This window comes from Rousettus aegyptiacus, unplaced genomic scaffold, assembly GCF_014176215.1.
Source record: "Rousettus aegyptiacus isolate mRouAeg1 unplaced genomic scaffold, mRouAeg1.p scaffold_m13_p_4, whole genome shotgun sequence".
NCBI lineage: Eukaryota > Metazoa > Chordata > Mammalia > Chiroptera > Pteropodidae > Rousettus > Rousettus aegyptiacus.
The window spans coordinates 70,617,047-70,642,318 of record NW_023416307.1 but is presented as its reverse complement, the minus strand read 5'-3'; the positions used below and the strand labels follow the sequence as shown (position 1 = coordinate 70,642,318).

At 36.4% G+C, this 25,272-nt stretch overlaps 2 protein-coding genes across 2 annotated transcripts in view; one reads left to right on the top strand and one right to left on the bottom strand.

The window, feature by feature from the left end:
* Nucleotides 1-25,272, top strand: part of CMSS1 (cms1 ribosomal small subunit homolog) — a 325,256-nt gene that overhangs the window by 85,789 nt on the left and 214,195 nt on the right. The window lies entirely within an intron of this gene.
* On the bottom strand, nt 12,671-20,029 carry LOC118601631 (filamin A-interacting protein 1-like). Its single transcript, XM_036219031.1, has 2 exons — nt 19,882-20,029; nt 12,671-12,853 (listed from the first exon to the last, which is right to left on the bottom strand). Exons 1-2 carry the CDS (start codon nt 20,014-20,016, stop codon nt 12,671-12,673), a joined length of 318 nt encoding a protein of 105 aa, XP_036074924.1. The 5' UTR covers nt 20,017-20,029.

The window sequence follows — 25,272 nt, the reverse complement described above, 5'->3', positions numbered from 1 at the left end:
AGAATAACTCTAAATCACAAGCCAATCTTATCAGTGGAGAAGGCAGCAACTTAAATTTGCATCACAAGCTTTACCCTTGCTTTTCCTGATAACTTCCCATAACTGGCTGCCCCTTCCTCACCCTCTATCCCCCATCTTTCTTTCTTTCATCTTTAGATGAAAACGGTATTTAGGGTAGTGGTTTAGGTTATCTTACAGTTACTCATTTTCCTTGTGTCTCCCTTGTATGTATATATATGTTACTAAACTTTTTTGTTTTCATCTTGTTAACCTGTCCTTTATTATAGGAGGTTTCAGCCAAGAACTGGGTTAGAAGGAAAAATTATTTTTCCTCTTCTATACTATTCTTCCCACTGCAGATTATTTCGAAGCAAATCTCAAATATCCTATCATTTCACTTTTAAAATATATCTCTAAAAGGTAAGCATTTTTTTAAAAAACACATCGCAATACCATTAACATGCCTAAACATTAGGTATAATTCATATTGGGAAATATCCCAGTGTTCAAATTTCTGTGATATTCATTCTCTTTTTCTCTGTTTTCTGTCTCTTTCTCTCTCCCTCTTCTTCTCTCTATCTCTCTCTCCTTTTTATGGCGTCTTCAAATCAAGATTCAAATGTGATCGTGCATTGTATTTTATGGAAATGTCAAAATTTCTTTTAGCTTGTAAAGTTCCCCTCTGTATTTTCCCCCACACATTATTTGTTACTGAAACCACATTGTTTGTTAATACAGAATTCTCGTGATACTGATTTTGCTGCTTGCACCCCTGTATTGTCCTTTTAGTTCAGTTATGTTTATATTTATATATATATATATATATATATATATATATATATATATAAACATATTTGAAGAATTTTAATGTTTCTACATTCATTCAAAAATGTAGAAAATGTAGAAGTTCATATCTATGGGTCAGTATACATTTAGAGCACAAAAAACAACACATTTGTATTCTTGCCATTAAAGAGAGGAAACCTATGGAGAGAGGTCTGCACTAAAACCAACAGCTCCACTGAAGTCCCTATAGCTGCTGCTACCTTTTGTAGTGCTCATGTTTAGTGACTATGTTTGGAGAGAGAGTAAGCATTAATTTATTCTACAGAAATCTATTGGACATCTCTGTGAGGGACTAGGGATACAGAGGTAAACAAAAGATGTCTCTGCTCTAATAGATTTTACCCGCAAGTGGGGAAGAGAAGGCAGACCAGAAGCCATGGTAGTCACACTTGTCCATCTTGCACTTGTCCATCTCCCCTGCACTTCTAGTGTTGGTGTCCAGTGTTTATTCATCTGATTCAGTATACATCTTCTGTTACGAAGTTACAAAGAACATTTGTCCTCTTTCTTCACCATACATATTCTGTTCTCCAAAGATGGACCCCTCAAGTCTGGCTTCTTCAATTCATGGACTAACTGTACAATAGGGCCTATTTTTATTGGTAATATTGGTGATACTGAAGTAATTATTCAGAAAGCTCACGAGATGGGCTTGGGCTTTGCAGGTTTTCAAGGCCTCAGCTGTTCTTTCTTGTATATGACCAGTCTGCTTCCGTCACCTACCTTACCCTGCTGGTTCCTGAAAGGCATTTCAGGGTGATACAACACCCTCGTACCCTTTTATATTTCAGATGTATTTTAAATGAAAATAATTATCATTGAATACACCGTCTGTGAGGAAGTTTGAATTGGTTATGGTCATTTCGTAAAAGTAGGATTTGAACATTGTGAAACATTTTGGAGTTTGGTTTCATCTGAATTGTCTGTGTGGAGGAAAAAGGGGCTTTATGGAAAGTAACCTCACTGGGTAATCTGATCATAAATTCCTAACAGGGTAGGTCATTGTGGGTAGTCACACCCCAGGCATATAACTTCTAATTTAGTTAAAGGCTTATCTTTGCCTTAAGCAATCCCTATCCTTTGTTTATACACAGCTAGGATAACACACCTTTGAAATGCCTCTTTTCAACCCCCACCTTCTAAAGCTTGACCACCCTGGAAAGATCACATACTCTTTACTATCCTGTAATCCCATACTCACCTTTCTTTCTCTCACTTTCATATAATCTTCCCTCTCTAATTCCAAATGCATAAAAGAAGCTGCATGCTATCTTTTCTTAGAAGGATTTACCTCAGTCTATTGAGATCTTGCTTCTAAAAATATCCTCTCTTTGGCTTAAATATAAAAATTCTCTACAGATTTGGACATTCCTACATCGACATTTGTATATTTGTACCATTTTTCTCTCCATTTGAACCCCAATCGTTTTTATGGTATATCTGAAGTCCAAAGAAACTCAAATTTCTTTGGGTCCTTTGCATGTTTTGGTGGGTTTTTAGGACTCAGCCATGGTGCAAGAAAAGTTTGTTATGAAACCACTAATTTTCTTGGGTTCCTTAGGTTTCTTTCTGGAACTGGAAATGGGAACTAAGTGACTGCCCCATGTGTTTCTCTAACAAAATATAATAGGTCTGAAAAAATACAGGCCTATTCAGAGGAGACTGGAGGCACTTTTTAAGATTAAACTCTTCCAGTCTAGAAGAGAATTCAATTCCTGCCATCCAGAAGTTATTTGAGATGAAGTTTTATCTGATTTGCAATCCTTGTTATTATTGAGGCATGCCTCACTTAGAATTTAACACAGATGAAATGAATGATTTTTTTGCCCTTCCAATATTTTTATTATGTGCCTCTTAATTTGTTTATTGATAAAATTCTTAGGCATCAAAGAAAAGAGAATAAGCCACTGAATTCTTCTTCGTGAAGAAGCCAGGAGAATTCTCCAACTGTGTCTCCACAAATAAACACACAGAAAGACCATTTAATTTAAATACAGTCCTAATGGCTTAATGTTATCACGTTTGAAAGTATGGCTCTAGAACGGCTGGCGTGTTTTTGAGCAGATTATTAGCTAGTTTTAATTAATCAATACATCTATTTAGAGTAAAAAGTAATTTGACATAAAGCAAGTAACAGATGTGACCTACAGGGAAATGATTTTGCTTTTTAATTGCACTTATATGTGGTCTTCACTATTGACGCTAATGGTAAATATTCCATTTTGAGATCTCTCTGCTATCTTTGAAGGAAATGTTTACTAAGCATTGTTTTGATAGCACATGTGATTCTCTTTTTTCTACATTTTTCCTTTACTTATGTATATTCCAGTGTCTGTTATGGCATGAAATGCCTTGAATGTCATACTTACTCAGAACAAAATGCATAATATAAAGTGACATAACTGTGAGTTAGAAATTACTTATTTTTAAGAAAACATGTACTCGGCCTCATAAATCCTGCTAATATGTTTCTTCTGAAATATCTTCTGAAGATATAAATTACTTATTTGCCAGGTTTCTCCAATAGTTCATGCTGTTACTGGGAAGTTCTTGGGAATAAATGGAAAATGCTGTGGGCATAAATGTATGTGCATGATAAATAGGGAGGAAATGAGAGTTGGCAAGTAGAAATTGAGTTAAATAGGAGAAATTGGTGTGGAATTCTCACACACTCCAAATCAACTGAATTATTATAGGGGGAATTTGACAAAGTGAGGTTTGGATTCTACAATATTAAACAAATCAAACTTGTCAGGACCATGTAAGGCTATGCTGTGTTGTGAACTACTGCCGAATCCATCAGGTGGTGGGACAGGTGAGCCTGCATCCTGGGTTTAGACTCTAGGACTTGACATGGGATTGGACTGAGGAAGATGTCAAACCTTTTAGAGAAGGAGCTACAGAGCAGTATTTGGAAGACCATGATGTTAAGCCATGAAAATCTGGATTTGATGGAAAAAAGGAAATACACTCAAATTATATGACAATGACAAAATATTCCTTCAAGAAAATTTTATGTTTAAGTATTTTTTGATGATACATTAGAATTTTTTTTCTTCAAAAGTAACACATCTCTAAAATCAAAGCAAGTTAGATTTAAGATTAGTCCCAGGCAAAGTTATAAAGTAAGAAATGAATGTTCTTCTTCGTTGCTGATAATGGTATAAATAACCTGTTTATGGAGCACTATTTAGGTACAGTTTTTAAGATTCTTAAAAGGTTCATAACTTTTGACCCAGCAATTCAATATCTAAGAATTTATTCTAAGGCAACAATCAGGAAGGTGTAAAAATTAATTGGAGTATGAGGCTATTCCTCATAGTGTTCTTCATAAAAGTGAAAAAGCAGAAGGAATCTAAATGCCCACAATAGGAAAGTTGTTAAAATTATATCTGTATGACACAGTATTATTCATGTATTTAATTATGATGTAGAGGAGTTGTTGGTAATTTAAGAAAATGTCATGGTGTTTTTTTAGTGGAAAAAAAATAGGATACAAAAACTGTGCTAGGTGTGAATGGAAAGAGTTGTTTTTAGCTTTTTTGTAGTTAATGTTTTTGGTGTTCTTTAACTTTAGATCACCTTTTAGGATTCTTACTTCCAGTTTCTTGATAAAGGAGCTGCCCCTCTTTTCTCTCTGCTCTCTCTGGGACAATCACAAGCTCTCAAACTAGTTCTGCTTACCCTATCAAAATTGATTTGTTTTGTATAGTGTTCTCAAAAGCTCAGCTAAGTGAAGAGAACTAATCCAGAAGCTTATTTATGGTAAGATGTTAATGGAAAATAATAGATTAAAATGTAACAACTTTTCCTACATTTCAGTCACTTATTCAACAAGTATTTATTGTATATCTCCATGCTCTTGGCACTGTAAAAGGAACTGGAAAAGTAAGCCCACTTACTTTATAGTGGGAATATTTGATTTTTCACAATCACTTTGGGCAGGTAGATGTAATTAATGTAGGGAACTTGTGATAGTGGCAGGCCACATGAGCAAGTGGCATCTTTTGGTCTACTTAAAAACCATCGCATTGGGTGAGTCTTAATTTTGCATATGTGGTAGATTATGTTCTTCATAATACCATTGCATTAACATTTCTGTTTATCTAAGTAGAATGATTTCCAAAAGGGGAAATAGGTCTCCATAGTTAACAAAAAATAATTTAAAAGCTCATTGATCACTATAGTGCCCAACTCAATGTTATAGTGTTAGATCATTTGGACATTTAATAAGTAATACATCTACTCTGAAGGAAATAAGATACAGCCAAGCCTAGAGAATGATCCTTCATTGTACCTCCTCTGTACTTTCTGTTGTCATCATACCTGTAAGATATTTCACTTGTTTTTGTGTCTATCTCCCTCATACTGATGGATACGCCCCTTGAAAGCTCCTTTTCATCATTACATCCTTAGCACCTAGCACAGGGTCTGATTAAATGCCTTTTTGACAATTCCCAGAATGCCCAGTGGTGTGACATACAGTATGTCAACAAATTATGTTGAACAAAGGCAAATTTGAAGAAAGATACAGATGCTTGTGGAGTGCTTCCTATGTGTCAAACATCATACTTAGCACTTTCTATGCATTAGATAGTTTAGTCATCTCAAGAACCTATGAGATCTATATCATTTTAAAAAAATTGTGAAACTGAGACTTACAGAAATTAAGCAATTTCCTCAAGGTCAAATAGCTAGTGGGACCAGATGAGAAGATGGGACCATGATTCAAACCTTTGTTCTATGAGTCTATACATTTAACTCCAATATTCCACACCCTTCCAAGAAAAGACCTTTCTGCGCAGTATTTGCTCTTCATTTACTCGTATATGCCAGGCATCTCCATTCTTATAGCTAGCCAAAGCTGTTTGACTTCAGCTTCTCATGAGTGAATAATATACTTGCCAGGAAAGTTTACCTGCAAGTTGCAAATTCAGGATACAGTTTAATTCTAATGATCCACCTTGATTTTCATTTATAAGGCAAAAGTTTCCATTTTGATATGGTGTAATGCCTCTTTTCCTCATTATATTTTATAATAAGATGGAACAGAAGTTTGAGGTTGCCTTTCCATATTCACTCTTTAGCTTTCTTTTATAGGGCTGTTAATCTAGTAACTATGAGCCATTTAGATATAGTTATCCAGTGCTTAATGTATGTCCTGCATTCTCCCAGGGCTATGCTGTCTACTGGATAATTACGATTATTAATATTCTTTTGCCCGACCTTCCATAATGTTGCAACAGTGGTGTCAGTACCAGAGAATGAACACCTGAATTCTCTCTGGATCATCTACAGATTATTGTATTCTTGTCTCTTCAGCTGTATTATGGTTATGTCTTAAAGTTTTTCTGGACCTCCCACAACACCAAACACAGGGCTTGAGCAACTAATAATGATTCTGGGGAGAATAATGCCAAGTATGGTATCAGGAGAGCTAGCTTTTGGTCTGGCTCTGCTACTATTTAGCGGCAAGATTTGGAGATTTCTTAGCCGAGACTTGATGGGCCTCGCTTTTCTTAATCAAAAATAAGAGCATTGATTTAGATTGCTAGGTTTTTTCTAGTTTAAATTTGGGAGTCTGATATGTTGATTCATTGCAGAGGCATTAACAGGAACAGAAACATTGTAAATTGACCTGGATTTGCAAAGATGATATTATGTTCAGTTTTGAACATGTGACATTCAAAAAGCAGTACGATGTACCAAAATCTAGGTAACTTTTAAGAAGGAAAATACAGATTGGACTTCAACTTGGTGGTAGAGGTGCTGGCATTCTCACTGACCTCTTTTGATAGTGTGAATTAGAATCATAGGCTTGAAGTAAAAGATACTTATTTTTAAGAATCACATAATCATAGATTTTTAGATCTGATAGAGACATACCGTTTTTTAGCCTGTCAAATTTGTTTTATACATAAGATTGGAGAAATGGAATTTTCCCAAAGTTACACACTAGCAGCAGATAGTGATCTGCAGACCAGAGTCTCTTATATCCAAGTTCCTGGGTCATCCCTCATTATGTTTGTTATGTTTCCTTTTAGACTGCTTTTTAACATTTGTAGTATTCTTTTGTAAGCAATAAATTCACTAATGAGTATGCACCCAAATACACACAAAAAATTATTTGTAAAATTTACCTTAGCTTTCTGAGGAGGAAAAATAATCAAATAGCATCATCCCTGTATCCGAATTTTGACCTCTGTAATTAAATGATGTTGTATAGAAACCACTGAATTGTGCAGTTGCAAGAGTTTGGTTTTGTGACATCTGTTGAAAGTTAAGTCATGGTATACAGCCCTAAATGGTATTTTGGTACTCTCATGGGACAGTTAATCTCTCTGCATCCCTGCCCAGATTCTGTATTACATCTGAGGTATATGAACACTAAACTGATCACATTGTGATTCTCTATAGAATTATAACACTGAAATATGTGTTTGTGGTGGGTCTCCATTTTGTTCTGACGAAGATCTGGATATCCATGACAAAGGTCAAATGGTGATCTGGCATTCATTTCACTACTTACAAGACATAGTCTTGAGAATGTGTAATACATATAATTCTTTGCCAGAAAACTGAAAGGAAATGATTACATTTGAGTACAATGTATTCTACAACAATAGTTTAGTGTGCATGAAATTTAAAACTGCTGGCTTTCCAAATATGATTTTTAAAAAGTAGACTTAAAAAAAATATTATACTCACTGTGTTATGCCTTGTAGGATATTCATAAAAGCTGAGACTTAAGACCAAAGAGACTGAAAATCCTAATGGTAATAGTTGTTGAATTGAATTCTGTAATAAAGTACTCTAGTTTAATTTGTTTATTGAGTTCTTCTGAATGTTCTATGTTCACGAGAATGTCCTGTTATTATGTTACCATAAAGTACCTTTTTTAATCTATCCATCATGATATCATAGTGCCTTAGAAAAATTAGTATCAAGACTTAAAAGTCTGCAGTGGTATCTCTATTTTTCACACATGCATAATTGAGATTTTATGTACATGGAGACCACATCTACCTCCACCTAGTCTCTAGCAGAGGACTTGGCATATAGCAGTTATTTAATTAATTTGATTTTTTTTCAATGAATGAATGAATGGTAAGTAGCACTTGCTAGCTAACTAACTAGTAGTTAAACTATCTTAAAAAATAGATAAATTAATACTCTTATTTGTGTATATATATATTTCAAGGGTGTACCTAAAGCCTCTGGAAAGACGATTTGATGTTTTCGAGAGATGCCTTTGAAAGTAATCCAATGTTCAGTTGACCCTTGAACACAATGGATTTGAATAAATCCCCAGGTTTCACATGTGCTGATTCAACCGTGGATTGAAAACAGTATCTTTCATCTGTGGTTGAGGATCATGGATGCAGAGGACTGACTGTATGCATTTTTCTATGCTATTTTATATAAGGGACTTTAGCATCTACAAATTTTGGTATCTGTGGAGCAATTAGAGAGGGAGGTCCTAGAATCAATCCCCCTCAGATACTGAGGGACTATAGTTAAGTTTTTCAGGAGTCAGATGTTACATGCAGATTTTTGATCGCATGAGGCTTGGTGTCCCTAAGCCCTCTGTTGTTTGAGGGTCAGCTGTACTCATTCAGTAGGAGGGTCAAATATAGCTCACTGTGTCAGTCATCTTGTCTGATGTCAATCTGGAAAACAGGCCTGTCATAGTAGGTTAATGATGGAAATCTTTCTTACAATGTTGTTTCAGCCAAAGAGAGAGTTGGAAGTGTTCTTTACTAAAACCAAAATAGCAAAGGACTTAGCCCATGGTGTGGTCAAGGTGACAACCCTTGAAGCTAAGTCCCTGGTGACTTTCCTTCAAAGACCCTTCTGCCCTCCGGGCCACTGCTCTATCTGGTTACACCTGGGCAGGACAAGAACAAGAAATTAATTCTACCTGTGACTCCTTTCTCACATTGTGGCTTTCAAGAAGCTACTATTTGAACTCCTGCTTTATAAAATAGAAATATCAGCACTAACCTACTTGCCAAATATTATGAAAAGTAATTTAAGGCTTAAAAAAAAAAAAACATAGTTTTCATACAGTTGCCATAACAATATTTGTTTCCCACTTTAGTGATTATTTCAAGTCCAGGAATGTAGTAATATATATATGGTTAGTATACATGGTTTGTTTTAGTATTCTGAAAAAGAATGCATGGTTTTAAAAAAAGGAAAAAAACTTTTTTTGCTCTTCATAGCCTTTTCGCCCATTGAACTGAAAAAAAAAATATGCAAGCCTTATGAAAGTACAGATGAAATTGGCATTTCACTTATGGGAAAATTTTGCAAAATTGTACTGACTAAAAGTGATTTTTGTTTTGGCTTTCCTGTGAAGCCATCCAGAAAGGCCAAAAATTACTGGCATTGCTTTTGTATAAAACCTTTCACATAGCCTCCACTTGTAATTCAGCCAAGTATATAATTCAAGTCATCAGTGACACACTTATCCACACATTGGAGCTGGTCAGTGAATAGAAAATTGTCATGAAATATGGATATAATATCATCTTATGGACAGACCGAACCGCACAGATTGCAGCGAAGGAAACTTTGCATTAATGTGCTTGGGAACAGCGTTTCCTGAGCCGACCCCTGCCCCCTCACTCCCTCAGTGGGAAAGCCAACTGTTTACTGATTACGACGACATCTCTTGGCAAACATTTTGGCCTAAACTCAATGTGTGACATCAATGTCCTTTAGGGTTTTCCACATAAAACAAACTCACCAAAGGAAACACAGAAATCTAGCCTTAATTTGAAATCTACGTTTTCAAATCAACTATCTCAATTATGTATTTCTTAATTTTTATTTTATTTCCAAGAGATATTATCTAACACTTAAAATACTAGTGCTAAATTTTCAGTGTTTTTTCAGAGCTTCAGTTAGATAGTCCTTTATAGCTATCATCACCTAACCCCCTTTTATGGTGGCTATAATATTTTTTTTGTTGTTTCTCCATGTGGAGGGTCACTGATTTGGGAGTGGTTTACATCACTGTGTTTGAGGAAGGAAGTAAACATTATTCTTTGACCCTTTAGGATAAATTATTCTTGCTTTAGCGAGGGGTGGCTGTGCGCTAAAGTTAGGACTCAGTTGGTGGTGCTTGTTTTGTCATTTGTCGTCCAGAAATGAATGGTATCTCACTCTCTTATGTAAGCACCTCTTCTCTGTATATTTACCTGAAATTATTAGCGTTTCTCCCACTTCATGTTTTGTGAGGTGGTGTTCACGTAATACTTAGATGTACTTTGATGGCCTTAAAGCAGGTGGAAGTTAATCATGTCTTATGAGGTCCATATTCTCCCTGCTGAAGGCAAGAGAGCAGGGAGGGCTTGTGTACCACCACTGCCAAGAAATGGGAATTGTGATGTTATACAGGCAGAGCAGAGGAAGAATTATCTGAGTATCATGTGCCTGAGAATAGGTTTAACATTCTCACGCCCAAAGAGTTCCATCTGGAAGCTGTTTTTTGACAAACAGAAATAGGTGAATAGTCTCATATCTTCTGGAATGGCTAAACAGGGAGTAAGAGTTGCTTGAGCTATTTTTTCCTTTTTTTTTGGTAATGGTGTGTTCATTTTCATTATTCTTCAAAACAGATACATTCTGTGTCCTGTAAGACTAAGAACTGTTAGAACCATACCTCCAGCAGCCCTCCATATTCCCACCCTAAATCTGTATGTCTTACCTGTCCGTTGATGTGGTAAGCCCCCTGGGTAGGGACAGCCAGTACCTCTTTGTTTTATGGCAGGCAGTACTCTCCCCATGGTCAATAAATGTTCATAATAATGAGAGATGAAAGGAAGTTTCGATGTTCAGCAAGTTAGTGCCACGTAAGTGCGAAGGCCAGTGAGGCCGTAGGTGCCAAACCACATGGGTTCGAAATAATGTTTAACATGACATTGTCTCATTGAATAACAAACCATATACTGTAATGTCTGAGTCAGATCTTCCCTTAGTGCCAGACTTCTAATTATCCTTTAATCTGCCTCTGAAGATATTTCAAGTTCATGAGGGGCAAAGTAACAAGACTCCCTTGTATGTAGTGAGTAGAGAATAAACATGATGAATGTGGAAAAAGAACATAGGTGTGAGGGCCATGGATTCTCTGGCACCATGAAGTATATTGAAATAAATGAAAGTTCACCATTAGCCTAGCTATTATGTAACCTCAGTTTCCTAGTTAAAATATGAATTTGAAGTAGTTCAGACTACTAGTATTTTAGAAAAGGCGGTTCACAAGTAATTTTTTTCTGATTGTTAGAATCCAGCATCACTAGCTTTTTAACTCATAAAAGAAGTACGCATGGAATAACAAGGGAAATGAAGATCCAGCAATATTTGACGTTGCAAAGATTGGTTATTTTTCTATTTTTGTGGCATCAATAGAGGGTTAAAAGTGGAGCAAAATAACCTGCTGTCCATATGGTTATAAAGTATTTACCAAGCAGTCTCTCCATTTTTGCAGCCAACCTTCTCAAAATACTAGTTCACATTTTAAGCTTCTATGTTCTCATTTTTCATTTTGTTCTTCAAAGTACTGTGATTTGGCTTCTGCCCTCACCAGTCTATTAATGGGCTCAAGTTCTTCACTGTCTTTCTTGTTGCCAAATTTTTGGGCATTTTCTCATCCTGTTCTGTATTATTTGGTGCCATTTGCTTGCTCCTAATCAAAATTATTTTCTTGCTTGGTTTCTTTGCTTTCTTTCTCTTATAGTTCTTCTAACCAGTTATAGCTTCCTTTCTTTTGAACCCTTTTCCTTCAGGAAACTACCAAGCATTGGTGGTTTCTGGAGTTCTGTTCTCAGAATTCTCCCCCACCACACCAGCACCCATAGCGTTAGCTAGCACCAGCAGCATATTCACATCACCAGCCCATCCTTTTCCAGACCTGTATTTCCAACTGTGGGTTGTCTTTATACACATTGTTTTCCCTGCTGGGCATTGGAATACACTGGGCACCTCACACTCAACATGCCTAAACAGAACTCATCTCCTACCCCACCCTCACCTTTTGAACCATCCTCCGCCACCAAAATCTTTCAGCAACAGAAAGCTGTGTCCCATTCATGTATTCCCTACCTTGGTGAATAGCCAGTACTTCTCAGTAACTATCTGTTTTCCTTCCTCCACTCTCCAGTCTCATTAGTCACTAATTCAAATTGACTACCCATCATAAATATTTATTTACACTTCATCCTCTCTAACTCCATAGCCATTGGAACACATACGCTTCTCCTGTCAATCCTCCACATTGCCTTAATGGTTCTTTAAGAAAGAACCATTCCTGATCAACTCATTCCCATTCTCAGAATTTGTCATTTCTTCCTCTTGACAGTGTATAAAATCCACTTGCTGTGGCTAGTCTTTCCTTTTTTTATCCTGCAATTACATCCTGTGCTGTAGCTATGTGGAAAGCTTGAGTTCCCTCAGTTCCTGGACTGTTTTCTTACCTCTATGATGTGACACTTATTTCTGTCCCTGCCTTGCATATAGTTTCCATTCTTGTTTGTATAGGGACTAAACCTCTCTTACCTCCTGTGTGCAGCTTTCACAAGGCACTCCATTGCAGCATTTATGCTTCCCAGAATTTATGTTTCCACAGTCCCTATCACACCCAGTTATTCTGGCATTGTACTGATGTTGTCTTTAAATATATCTTTTCATCACTCTGGCCCACGAGATCTTTGAGAGTAGAAGCTGTGTCATACTCATCTTTGTATCCCCATATCCCTGGTATAGTGCCCAGCCCATAGTGAGAGGTTAGTAAGAGTTCACTGTCTTGCCCAAAGTAGCCTTACCTTTCACATTCCTGTTCTAGAAAACGTATGAATTCATCACTCTTCTCCATATATTCTTTATGTTTTCTCTTTTCTTCTTCCAACTCCAGTATGACTTGCCTATGAGATTTTTCTACCATTAAAAGCTGTTCCAGGATTCGTCTGTGAGATTCTTTATGTTTTTCCACAACTTTGTCCAACTACAAAAATAAAATTTATAATCTGTTAAATACAAATCATTCATAATACTGTCATCTTTCACTTTTTTAGAAATGTTAAAGTCTTGGCTAATTAATTTAGCAAAGGGATCTGATCGCCTTGTTTAGTTTTCATCATTCTTCATTGATTGGTACTTTTTAATGCACTTCAACACAAACGTAATCTTTTGCTGTCATCATTTTTTTTTCCAGAGAGAATATTTGGTGCATCTATAGATATCAGTGCAATTTCCCCCGACACATTTCTGACACTTCCTTCTCTATCCAGAGAAACCGTATCAGATGAATGATACACAGCCTTTGATTCTGCAGCTGCCCTAGCTCATCTCTACTGCTCAACCCAGTGTACACCTCTTGGATCTCTTGATCTGTTTTTCATTGTGTTATGCATCAAGGTGTTTGCATATTTAAGCACAAACATTTAAACATTTGTTAGTCAGTTGATATGTAGTGTGAATGTGAGCAAGAGTAAGCACCAACTTCTTTCTAGTTTTCATGGCTTATTTATCTGTCCGTTATAAAGTTGTTGCCCTGTGCCTGATTTATATATTTGTCTCCTCTATTTGACTGTGAACTCCTTGAAGGCAGGGCCTACATTCTATTTTTCTTCACTTGTTAACATCTAACAGATATCCTGCATGTAGTAGGTGCCCAGTATATGTTTACAGATTGAAAACGAAACAAGCAAGGAATCAAGAAAGAAAAGAGGAAAAGTGGCTCACATTTTAATGTTACTAAATGTGGCTTAAGATCTTTGGCCAGTGATAAATTAAGATCCAATTAAGGACATGGTTTAGAAAGCATGTGACTTTCTAGTTAAGTACTAGGTGTTATAACTGATAATATTGGTATATATTTTACCCTTTTTCTTTATTATAAACGATTGAAATTTTGTGATTCTGTGAATTAAAAGCCAGTTTAAATTGAACATCCCTAAAAAGCATATACTTGCCTAGGAATCTAGGGCACAAAATAGCCGAGCCATTTCAGAAAAAGAATAGAACAAAGGTATCCCAGCATATAGAACCTAACTAATTCTCTCAGACCTCTAAATCTTTAGGCTAGTTTTCTAATATTGGTTTATAATGGTACTTTAACACACAGAAAATATTTCCTTATGCCATGCAGGTGTTGATGATTTTTAATAAATGTGGCCAATTCTTTTATGGAAGCTGAAATTGCTAAGTTGTATTGCCTGCTGGCAGAGTCACTGTTAACTAATTAATGACAGTCTTCTGAGAGAGAGGTTGTAGTGTTAATTGTCCTGGGCCTCAAGCTATAATAGTCCTCTGAAAACTTCTTACAGTTGCTCAAATATTAAAGGAACTTCAGATGTACTGTTTTTGGAATTTGAGAGTGAAACAGTGATCAGCCTTCGTTTAGGAAATTTGTCAATTGACATAGGAAAACATTTAATTTGCATAAGATCAGCCATAGAAATAATGAATGAATAATTATAGTATTTAGTAAAGCATAAATGAATGACTAAGGGAGGCTTCTTTAACGCAAGAAAATGTCTTTCTTTCGGTAGCTTCTTGTAATTGCAAGGACACGGATATGAACATTTATTTGGCCCAAAGACAGAAAATAGAAGAGTTATTTAATACACTGTCGTTTTCCATTCCATTTCCTCCTTATATTGTTTGTTTGTTTGTTTGTTTGTTTGTTTGTTGGGACAATGAAGGAGGGCTATAAAGAATCAACAGGTTTACTCCACTCTCCTATCCAGAACCAAAAGGTCTCCTGACATTTAAGCTCCATTCTCACTCCATACCTTCCCATCTTTCTCCCCTACTGTTAGCCACACTGGACATTGGAAGTTCTTAGAACCTACTATAGTGATCAAGACTGCTTTTTTCAGTGCTCAAACTTAGATTCCTTTTTCCTCTTCTACCTAAAACCTTTCCTGTTCTTCCTTTGTACCTTTCTCTGATCACTCCAAGGTAGAATTGTTCCTTTATATCAGCGAGACTCCTGATTCTGAGTTTTCCTTTTGTCACATTCCATGACTCGTGAAGGATGGCTTTGAACTTACTGCATGCTATTTGGTGTAACCACTTAGGAGCTCCTGTTTATCAATAGCAGTAATTAGAAAGCTGTCAAATAGTGACCTGGCAGAGGGAAAGCTCCCAAAGTAAAAATAACTGATTCTAGCAATGTTTTAGCTTATACCTGAAGTTTTATTCTGTGCCTTCATTTCTCCATACACAGAATGGCTCTTAGAAAATATGTCTGTGAGTCTCAGTTTACTCCTTCCTCATTCCTAATAGATCAAGTGATGGTCCTGATCCTCCCTGAATTCATTTCTTACCACCTAACCATGGTCACTTAACCATTCTGTACTTCAGGTTTCTCATTTATAAATTAAGTGGTTAGACTTAATTTCTAAGATCAACTGTAGTGCCACAGTTTTCTCAAGACAAGTATTTTTTAAGTGCCTTATACTCTGATAGTTGCCATGGAGAATATAAGAGAAATTTGAAGTTTTAGTATTTATACTTTCAATAGGAAGATAAGGTATACTCAGAAAACAATTAGAAGCAGTATAAAGTGGTGTATCATGTAGTACTAAGGGACTATCAGAGAACCACTGCCCCTTTTTTATCTGTCCTCACTTACAGATTGAATGAAGTCTGGGAAAGAAAACAGGAAGACTGGTCAGTCCTTTCAGGGAGTGTTAGAGGCAGACAGATTGAAAAGATGGCTCCTTAATGTTTACTGTGCGATGACAAGCTTCCTCCTTATCATTTTAACCTCCCTGATGTCATGTCCTACCCCTATCCCCTAACACCATTCAACTCCTTGCCTAGGATGAAAGAAGTATAATGTGTTGGGTTGGATTTCTGGTGATTCTTCCATGGTCAGAGGGAATGAAGAATAGAGAGGTTTTCCTTTTTTTTGTTTTGTTTTCAGTTGCTTCATATATGTTTAGGAATGAATAGTGACCTTGTTTGAACACCTCCTGAGTCACAGATTACCCTGAATTGGGGTTTGATCTTCTTTCTGCACTATGCCTTTAGCTCTCTTTATTCTTTTCCATTGGCTCTTTGAAGATTATCCTTTTCTTTGATTACTCTGAGTATACTAGTAGAGGTAAAGCTAATCCAGAGAACAGAGAAATTGCCCATTTTCGTAGATCAAAGGCAACCAAATATACTATTCATAAAATTCCCCTTCTTCCTTTTGGCCTTGCTGAAACCCACTTTTCCTGATAACACTGGAATTTCTTTTTCATAGAAACTGCTCATTCTCTCATTGCCTCAGTATCTCAGATTCTGGAAATGGCAGCATGAGTCTCGTGGCTCTGTATTACCACTCCTTGACCCTTCTGAGAGCCCTTCCTTGTTTTCATGGTCTCTCTGAATGGTGATAGTCTTCTCTCATTCTCATTTGGTCATTTACTGAGCTTCAGATCACTCCCCCCACAATCTACCTTTAAATCCTGGTAGCATTCTGGGTGATTTTTAGATTTAGCTGTACCTTCCAGGAAGCTCTTTCCCTATGCCTGGTCAGCAGCCTTTCTTTTTCCTCAAGGCGTTTATTTGAAGCCCGTGCTATTCTCTCTGAGTATTAGACCTGAAAACATCATTACCTTCTTAATTTTATCTCCAATTTGACTAAATAAAGTCCTTCAAGCATAAATGCCCTTTTTTTCCTACTGCTGCTACTCTTTAACTTACCTATATTTTTCTACCTTTGTAATCTCTTCACCTGTGTGAACTTCTTTGCTCCATCCCTTTTTGTCTCCTTCCAGCTCTTGCTTCATCTGTGAATCTCTCTTTCTTATATCTTTGATCCCACCTCTGTCCCTTCAAAGTGTGCCTACAAACGTGGTCAAGTCTTTTGTACACATGTGCCCACATGGAGAAGAGAGGAGGAGGAAGAATTACCGTGAAGCTTGAGTTTTAGGTTACACGGGTATCTTCCAAGGCCCTGCCAGGGCCCCAGCAATGCTTCACCTAGTCATATATTTGGTAATTGAAAAGACTGCGAACATTTTTTTGGTCCTTCTAAAGAGAAGTTCAGTTGGTTTCACAGTCACTTTCATGTATAGGCAAGTTATTGCTAGCCATCTTGATGCAGGAAAGGTTTCCAGAAATGCTTTTACTAGCCATCGTGTCAGCTCACCCACCCAGTCATTGTCAAATAAAGATGAAAGGCCAGAGGTTATATTCCAAAATGAATGTGTCATTTGGTTTCTAGTACTGGAAGTTTATGGATTGAGAAGAGAAAGTTTCAAAATATATGAAGCCAGAAGCTAGTCTATTGAAATTTCCTTTTTAGTTCCTAGCTTCAGAATTTCTCTTGCTTCCGTGTTAGCTCATCCGTGCATTGAACAGTGTATGAGATAGTTTTTATGTATTTTTTAGTGATCTAATTTCAGTGGTTATATACTTCATAGTGTTGCTGGAAATGGAATTCCTTCATGTTCTGCCTAACCCTTACTCATACTTTGAATCTTGGCTTTCCTGATTCTTCTCTCTAAAATCTATCCCCCATTATACCTTCTCACAGCACTTTGTGCAGTTTTAACCACAGAAATGAATATATTCATAATCATATACTTATTTTTATTATCATATCGTCTGTCACGCTCTTAGACATTAAATACCCTGAAGACAGGACCCACAACTATTTTTATACATCAGCTCTTCAATAAATATTAAGTAAATGAATAAAATGAAATTAAAAGCTAAATTATACGGGTGTTTAAAATAAGTACTTTGAAAGTTGCCTTAAGTTAATGCTAATAAAGTTCTTTTATTATAGTACCTCGATAACTCCAAAATGTTGTTATACTTTTCTTGATATCTTTTTTGAAAGAACTAAGACTATATTAGGCCATTAATTCAAGTATCTTCTTAAAGGTAACTTCTGATAGGTTGGAGATGAATACGAGCTTACACCTGTGGACTCTGAGTTCTTGTATTTCCTTCCCTCTTGACAACCCAGCTGCTCCCTCTTCCCATCTGCATCCTTTGTTCTAGCTCCCAGGCCTCCACCAGGTTTTCATCTTAAGTCAGCGTTACTACCATGTGATGTAATAGAGCAGTTTGTTCTTTTAATTTATTTCGCCTTAAGAACAAGTAGATCTTTTTTTGTTTACCCTAGGCATTATTGAGATTTTTACGTTTTTCAAAAAGAATTTTGTGAAGAAAATAAATATAGGGGGAAGTTAACACCCCATGATGAGAGAAAGCAGAAGATGATATTTGTTTAGCATGCAAATCCTTTTTTAATGTAACTAGGGTGCAGTCATGGATGGTCTTAGTGGGAATGCTGCCCTCTCTTCAGACCTACCTAGGGAATTATAATCAGAATTCTCCTTTACCGTTTATTCTCTAAATATCTTCCTCTCCATTATTTCCCATTAGATGTAGGAAGAGGGTAAACAACTGAGTTATTGAGCAGGTAGAGTTATGTGGACTTCAAGGAATTGGATAGACAAGTAGCTGAGGAGAGACAAATCTATAAGGGAAAGTACAAGGCAGGAGGAGAAAGTGGGCAAATCATGGAGGTGGGAATGTGAGAAGTACGTGTGTTTGCGGGAATTAATCAAGAAAGATTGGAATTGTAAGGCAGGGCTAAATTATGGACTGCTTTCAGGGGCAGGCATATGTAGAAGAGAAGGTCAGGGTAGTTCAGTTTTGCATGTGCGCAATAGAATTATTTTGTAACTAAAACTTTTTCCTATTGATTTCAGCATAAGTTTGGAATCATTCTGTTTCATTTCACACTGAAGTGTTGAGGGATTATGTCATTTGTGGAGTTTTGTCAGGATATGTTCAGTGATCATTAATTTGCATTTGCACTCGTGGGTTGAGGAATTTGTACCTAATGCTGTTTCACAGACAACTATGTTGGGAGCCAGAAACAATTTTAACATTGCTGATTTGAATGCAGCTTCAGCTCTTCTTGTTTAAAATCTGGGTTAAAGCAAAAGTCAACAGACTTTGGGTGGTCTCATCCTCACCCCTCAGAGAGCAGGGCCATATAACCAAAGTCCTTCATAACTTGGCAAGACAGTAGTCTTCTCTCATGAAGCACCCAAGACGAGAATAGCAAGGACATTAGAGAGGTCAATTCTGAGGTAAGTTGCCAGAGCTTATGTGGGAGAAATTTGTCCAAAACTTGCTTTCATTCTCTCCAGCCTTAACTCATGGTCCTAGTTGTTTCCTTTGTATAAAAATGAAAAATTATGAAATTTTCCATTGAGGTCTCAGAGGAAAATAGAAGAATAAAATAAGGATGCCAAAGAGTTTCAGAAATGTCAGCAAGTAAAAGAGCAGGCAGTGCCACAAGTTTGTGTCGTGGTAGCTGTGTTGGGATTGTGCTTTATTGCCATTGTCATTTCAGGACATGTGTGGTGGGGGAAAGGTATTTGCTGTCATTAAACTTTTGAAAGAAAAAAAAGGATATGCTCTCATCTAAAATATATGCTTTCTAAAACTCTGCTTCTTGGAGTGTTCTTCAGATCGTTTCCATTCATGCTCAGAATTTCTATGACATAATACCTCAGTGTTTTTAAAGAAATTAACCTCTATGGTTGAACTTTATCTGTTTTTTATTATAGCATGAATAGTCTTCAGTTCCCCCAAAAGAAGTTTGGACTCGTGTCTGTGTGTGTGTGTGTGTGTGTGTGTGTGTGTGCGCGCGCGCGCGCGCGCGCATGCGCATAAGTGTGTGCATGCGTGCACGTGTGTGTGTGTGTGTGAGAGAGAGAGAGAGAGAGAGAGAGAGCATGAGCACGTGTGCACGAGATAGTTTGCATCTGATGTCAAGAAATGAACCTAGTGGAAACATCCTATCCATGATTTCTTTATTCTTTTTTCTTTCCTGTAGAACATGTAGTATAGATTTACCTTGGGTAAATTTTAAATGCCTTAGAATATAAAACTGTCAATAATCAGAAAGAAGTTATATGTCATGCTCACCTGCCAGGCCTAGTGCTTGGCTGGCCTGTAGACTTCTTCCACCACTCAGATGCACACCCCTTACGTGATACATACCTCATTCATTGGTTTCTCATAGATGTCCTCCTGCCAAGAGGCAGACTTTGCTTGAAAAGCATCTCGCTGGAGAGCCTCTAGCACTTTTTTTGGAGTGACAAACCCATACCGAGCTTCTAGCAAAGCCAAGTCCATTTTTTCAGCCTTTAAAATACCTATGACTTCATCTCGAGCCTGTAGGAACAAAAGACATTTGAGAAAGCCTGCTTTATCTACCAGCAGTCTCCAAGTGATTTCTTATGAGAGCTGAGTGTTTTTTCCTTCTCTTTCAAATATAAACAAATTATATATTTAATTATAGCACCTTTTAGACAAGGTAGCAAAACTATGTCCCTTTGTCCTACTTATAGTCTACACATTAAAAATGATCACTATACAACATTGGGGGACCCTACATTTTTTGTTGTGTTTACAAGCAAATAAATGGATTGGCATTTGTGTTTTCAGGGGTAGGATATGAGATTCTCATATATGTGTAGCAGCTGTTTTAGTTTTTTAAATGTAGGTTAAGAATGCCAGGGCAGGTCTAAAAGCCAGTTCACATGGGGTACAAAAGCACCTATTTGTTACTTAAACCAATCCAGAAGTCATCTGGTATTATTGTTACCTATACGTGAAGTTCCGGAGCATCATGGGCAGAGGACATGACCTTTCACAATGTACATGCCAGTTGCATGTTATGATGACAGCCCTTTTACATATGATTAATTGCCTTTCAAGTTAGCAGAAGAGAAATCCGTGTGTGTGTACTTACACTTTCATGTATATACAAGTATGAACCACAGATTTATATTTCTGTGGCAGCATGCACACCAAATTCACAAGCAGTCTTCCCCTTAAAGCATGATGGGGATCATTTGAACTCAGCTGACCTGAAGTTCTCCCTCCAGAATGCTTAGAAGAAATAATAGGTCATCTCTTGAGAGGTCTTCTCCTTGGTGGCCATCACCACTGTGTGACGTAGGATGTAGAAGGATTGCATCCGACTCACTGGTGGGATCTTGGTCTTGTCTCTGCTTCATGTCCTTGGGTCCTTGGAAACCGTGGTCTTTACCGTGTCTTGGAAATTGCTTTAGGGCTGAGCCCTCTGTTTCACTGCTTTTGGAACGCATTCTTTAAGGACTGGAAAGAAGGAAGACAATTTGTAACTTAATGGAAGTGGAGTTTTTAATAAGGGCACCCATTACTGCTTTAACAAGTCTGCACTCATATTTACAAGACTCAATCTTTCTGAAGTCTACAGCAGAGAACAGCATTAACAGATTCATAAATCACAGTCTTATTTACACTTCTGTTTTTAAAATCAACATTTTAAAAAATGTGTTCCTCTTTGATTAAGGCCACTTATGTCCATGGGTAAACAGACTGTATTTGAAGTTCATCTGCCAAATATTTCACCTCAAGGATTCAGGTCATACCTCCAACCACAGCCTAAGTGCTTACTTAAGACATACTTAACATAATTGAAAATGGTAACTATGCTAATTGTTCTAACTATCTGCAGATTCACATTATAGTATTTCCTTTGGATGTTTTTAAAACTTTTTACATTTTCTTATTCTTTGGTACATTAAGATAGAAACATGAGGATTACTGCTATGAAATACTTTGGGTTATTTTGTTGTGATGACAAGGTCTAATCTCAGAGGAATGAAGGCTTAGTCCATGGCTGGATCCCTGACACTCTGCTAAAACTTCAGATCTATCTTTGGATAAGTCGAAGATTTATATTTAGGACCCTCATCTCCCAAAGAGGTACACTACTACCTACAGTAGTTGGCCATAATGGACACAATACAAAGTACATTAATGTTTGAGGGACACATTAGCTCCACATCTGACTATATAATTATCCAAATTAATTTATAATAACAAGAAGAATTGGTCCACCTTTGAGGTTTCTAATGAAAAGAGAAAATATCAGTTAAGTTTATAGTTTTCTTCAATTATGTACAGATTATTAATTTTACTTGTCTCTACAAATCTGATACTTTCATCATCAGTGGTACTTTGCTTTCAGTTTTTAATAATATTTCTTTTATTATTTCAAAAATCTGAAAAGACTTAAGCATACAGAAAAGAATGGAAAATATAATGAATCACTCATACTACCACACATTTTTAAAAACTTCATTTACTATATACACTAGAAAATAATTTTTTAAAGTAAAATATTATGGATACAGTTGGAGCCCCATGTATCTCTTTCTTAACTCACTCTCTATTCTTCCCACCCTGGAAGTAACCATCTTAAATTTGGCGTATATCATCCCCATGCATGGTTTATACTTTTAAAACATGTGTATAGGTTGCCAAACAACATATAGTATTGCTTTACATATTTCCAAATATTGTATAAATAGCATGTTGCTTTTTCATCCTATATTCTTCCTTGTTCCATTTTACTTCAGTTTATATATTTCAATAGCTATGTAGTATTTCATTATATGAGTAGTCCACCGTTATTTACTGATGGATATTTAAATAGCTTACACTTTTTCAGTATTAGAAAAAAATGTTACTATGAACATTCTTGTACATTTTTTTCCTGTATACATACATTTCTCTAGGGAATATTCTTTAGGGAATAGGAGTAGGATTTTTGGAATATGGAGTATATATGTTCTCAACATTTCTATGAATTATTACTCTCCTAGGAGTGTCAATTTAAAGCAGAGTATGACAAACAAACAGAGACTCATGGGCATGAACTGTAGACTAGTGGTTACTAGAGGGTAGGAAGTGGGGCTAGGGAGGAGGTAGATGGGATAAACGGGGTCAACTATGTAGTGAAAGAAAGAAATCTAACTATGGGAGGTGAACACACAATGCAAATATATATGTGCCTTAGTGTTAAAATGTACGGCTGAAACTTATTGGATTTCATTAACCAACACCACCATAAAAAAATAAATAATTAATTTAAAAAATTTTTAAAAGAGTGAGGCAGAGGGGAGTTCTGGATTAACTAGAGCAAAGGTAAATTGGCTGAAGCAATTTATTAAAGCAGAATAAATGATCAAAATTTTAAAAGATGGAGAGTTTTATTGAAATAAAATAGAGTATGATAGTTCTCATTGCTACATATCTTCATCAACACTTGCTATTAGTGACTATAATTTTTCACAATTTGATAAGTGAAATTTTTAATTTGCATCTTATAATTATTAGTGATATGGCCATCCTTTTATGTATTGACAGGCCATTTGGGTTTCTTTATAAATTACTTGTTCACAGTCTCTACCCGTTTTTCTCCTGTATTTGTTGTCTTTTTCTTACAGATTTGTAGACACATTACATATTCTATAAATTACTGTTTCATTGATTAAGTATTTTGCCATTCTCTTTTCTAGTCTGGCATTTTCACTTTATTGTGTCTTTTATGTTATAGAAATTTTAAATTTTAATTTAGTCAACTTTATCAGTCTTTAAATCAGCTTATTTTTTATAACTTGCTTTGGAAACTGAAACTTGAACAGTGACAATATTAAAAGAACAGTTAAAACCATGGACTCTGTAACCACACTGTCTGAGTTCAAATACCTACTTCATTAGTTACTGGCTATAAAACTTTGGAAAAGTTACTTCTTTTCTGTGCTTCAGTTTTCTCATCTGTAAAATAGGGATGGTAGTACTATGTTTGTAACTTTTAAGTTGCTGTGAGAATTAAATATCAACACATGTCAAATGTTTGCAACATGGCTGGTACAAAGTTAGCACTCAATAAACATGAACTATTATTAATTTATTTTTATTCTCAAAAATTTTACAGTGAGTCTATATTACACTTACAGCTTAGGGAAAAACTCAGGAAGAAAAGCAAATTTATTTGATTATCTCCTTCATCAAATGAGGTGTGAGGCATGATTAAAGTTGGGGGGAATAGTTGAAAGACTTTGTGTCTTTGCTGGGTACTGTGTTAAAGAAGTACAAATTAGTAGCTGATGGATTGTCACAGGGATGGGGAGCATGGCGTAGGGAATGCGGTTAGTATTAATACGTTGGCTAGGTGGAGGGCCAGAGGAGGGATGGAGCAATTGGGGGGATCATTTTTTTTTGTTTAACTTGCTGGTACCACTTGAGAGACTTGAGCGTTGGGATAGTTTAAAAACCTTGAGGACTTCATAGCCAGTCAGCTAGGTCTTTGTTCATACCTTTACCCACATCCTTCAACAGGCATTTGTTGGAGGCCCACTGTGTGTCATGCACTAAGTTGGCTGTGGTATAGCTGTCTTATTTTCTTTAATACAAATGATATACTTTTACTCAAAAGGTTTATGGAAATAGTTTCTAAATCTGTGGCTATGAGAAGTACACTGAACTAGACAGAAGTCAAAGGAAAGACTTCTGTCCCAAGTCAGCTGTGGGACTTAGTTAAGACAATGACCCTTTCCTGATCTGTGGAGTAAAGGGGATAGGGAGGTGATCTTTATGACCCCGCCCCCGTACAGTATGTAACACTGTGTCTTTCTTCTAGCTTAGGTTATTAGTACTACATTTAGAAGAGATGGATTTGTGAGTCTGCATCTTTTAGGAAATCCACAGAAATCTAAGTGCTACACATGGATATGCATTAAAACCTGTGTCCAATGATTTCCACCAGGGGAGTGATTACAGTTAAAAGACAGTGCCTAAGGGAAAATTGCTTTATAGCCTTGCCATAATCCAGCTGTAAAAGCAGAACTTGAAGGCGTTTATTGTCTTACATGCTTATTATTTACCTGTTTTATTTGTCAGTAACAGGCCAACTGTCAACTGATCCTAGTGAACAACTCCTTCTGGAGAAATTTAAAACAGTCACTTTCAAAGTTTTAAAAAGTCATTTAATGTGTTTTCTCTACAACTCATGCTCTTCTTACTTCCCTCCATCACACATTTACTCTGTTAAGACATTGGAGATTAAAAAAAATGGTGGTAGTAATAGTATGTATGGGGAGGGGTAACAATGATGGTAGCTAATATTTATTGAGCACATACTTTGTGCTAGGCATTCTTCTAAACATTCGACATGTATTAACTCATTCTATTCTCACAACAAACCTATGAGGTATGTGATATTGTTATTTCCCTTTACAGCAAAGAAATGGAAGCACAGGTAACTTACTGAAGGTTATACAGCTAATAAGTGGCAGAATTGGGATTCAAATTCAGGCAACCTGGATCCAGAACCTGCTCTCTAAAAAATCATGCCATTATTGCAATTAATGCTATATTGCCAAAGGCAAATGGATAAAGACACTCTGAAAAATGCTTATATCCTTGCTGAAGAGACTATTTATCAACAGTTACAGTACAGTTGAACAATGAACTGTGATAGTAGCTATCACTGACTCATCCCTAGATAGCTGGGGAAGAACTCATTTATCTGAGAAAGCAAAGGCATTAAGTATA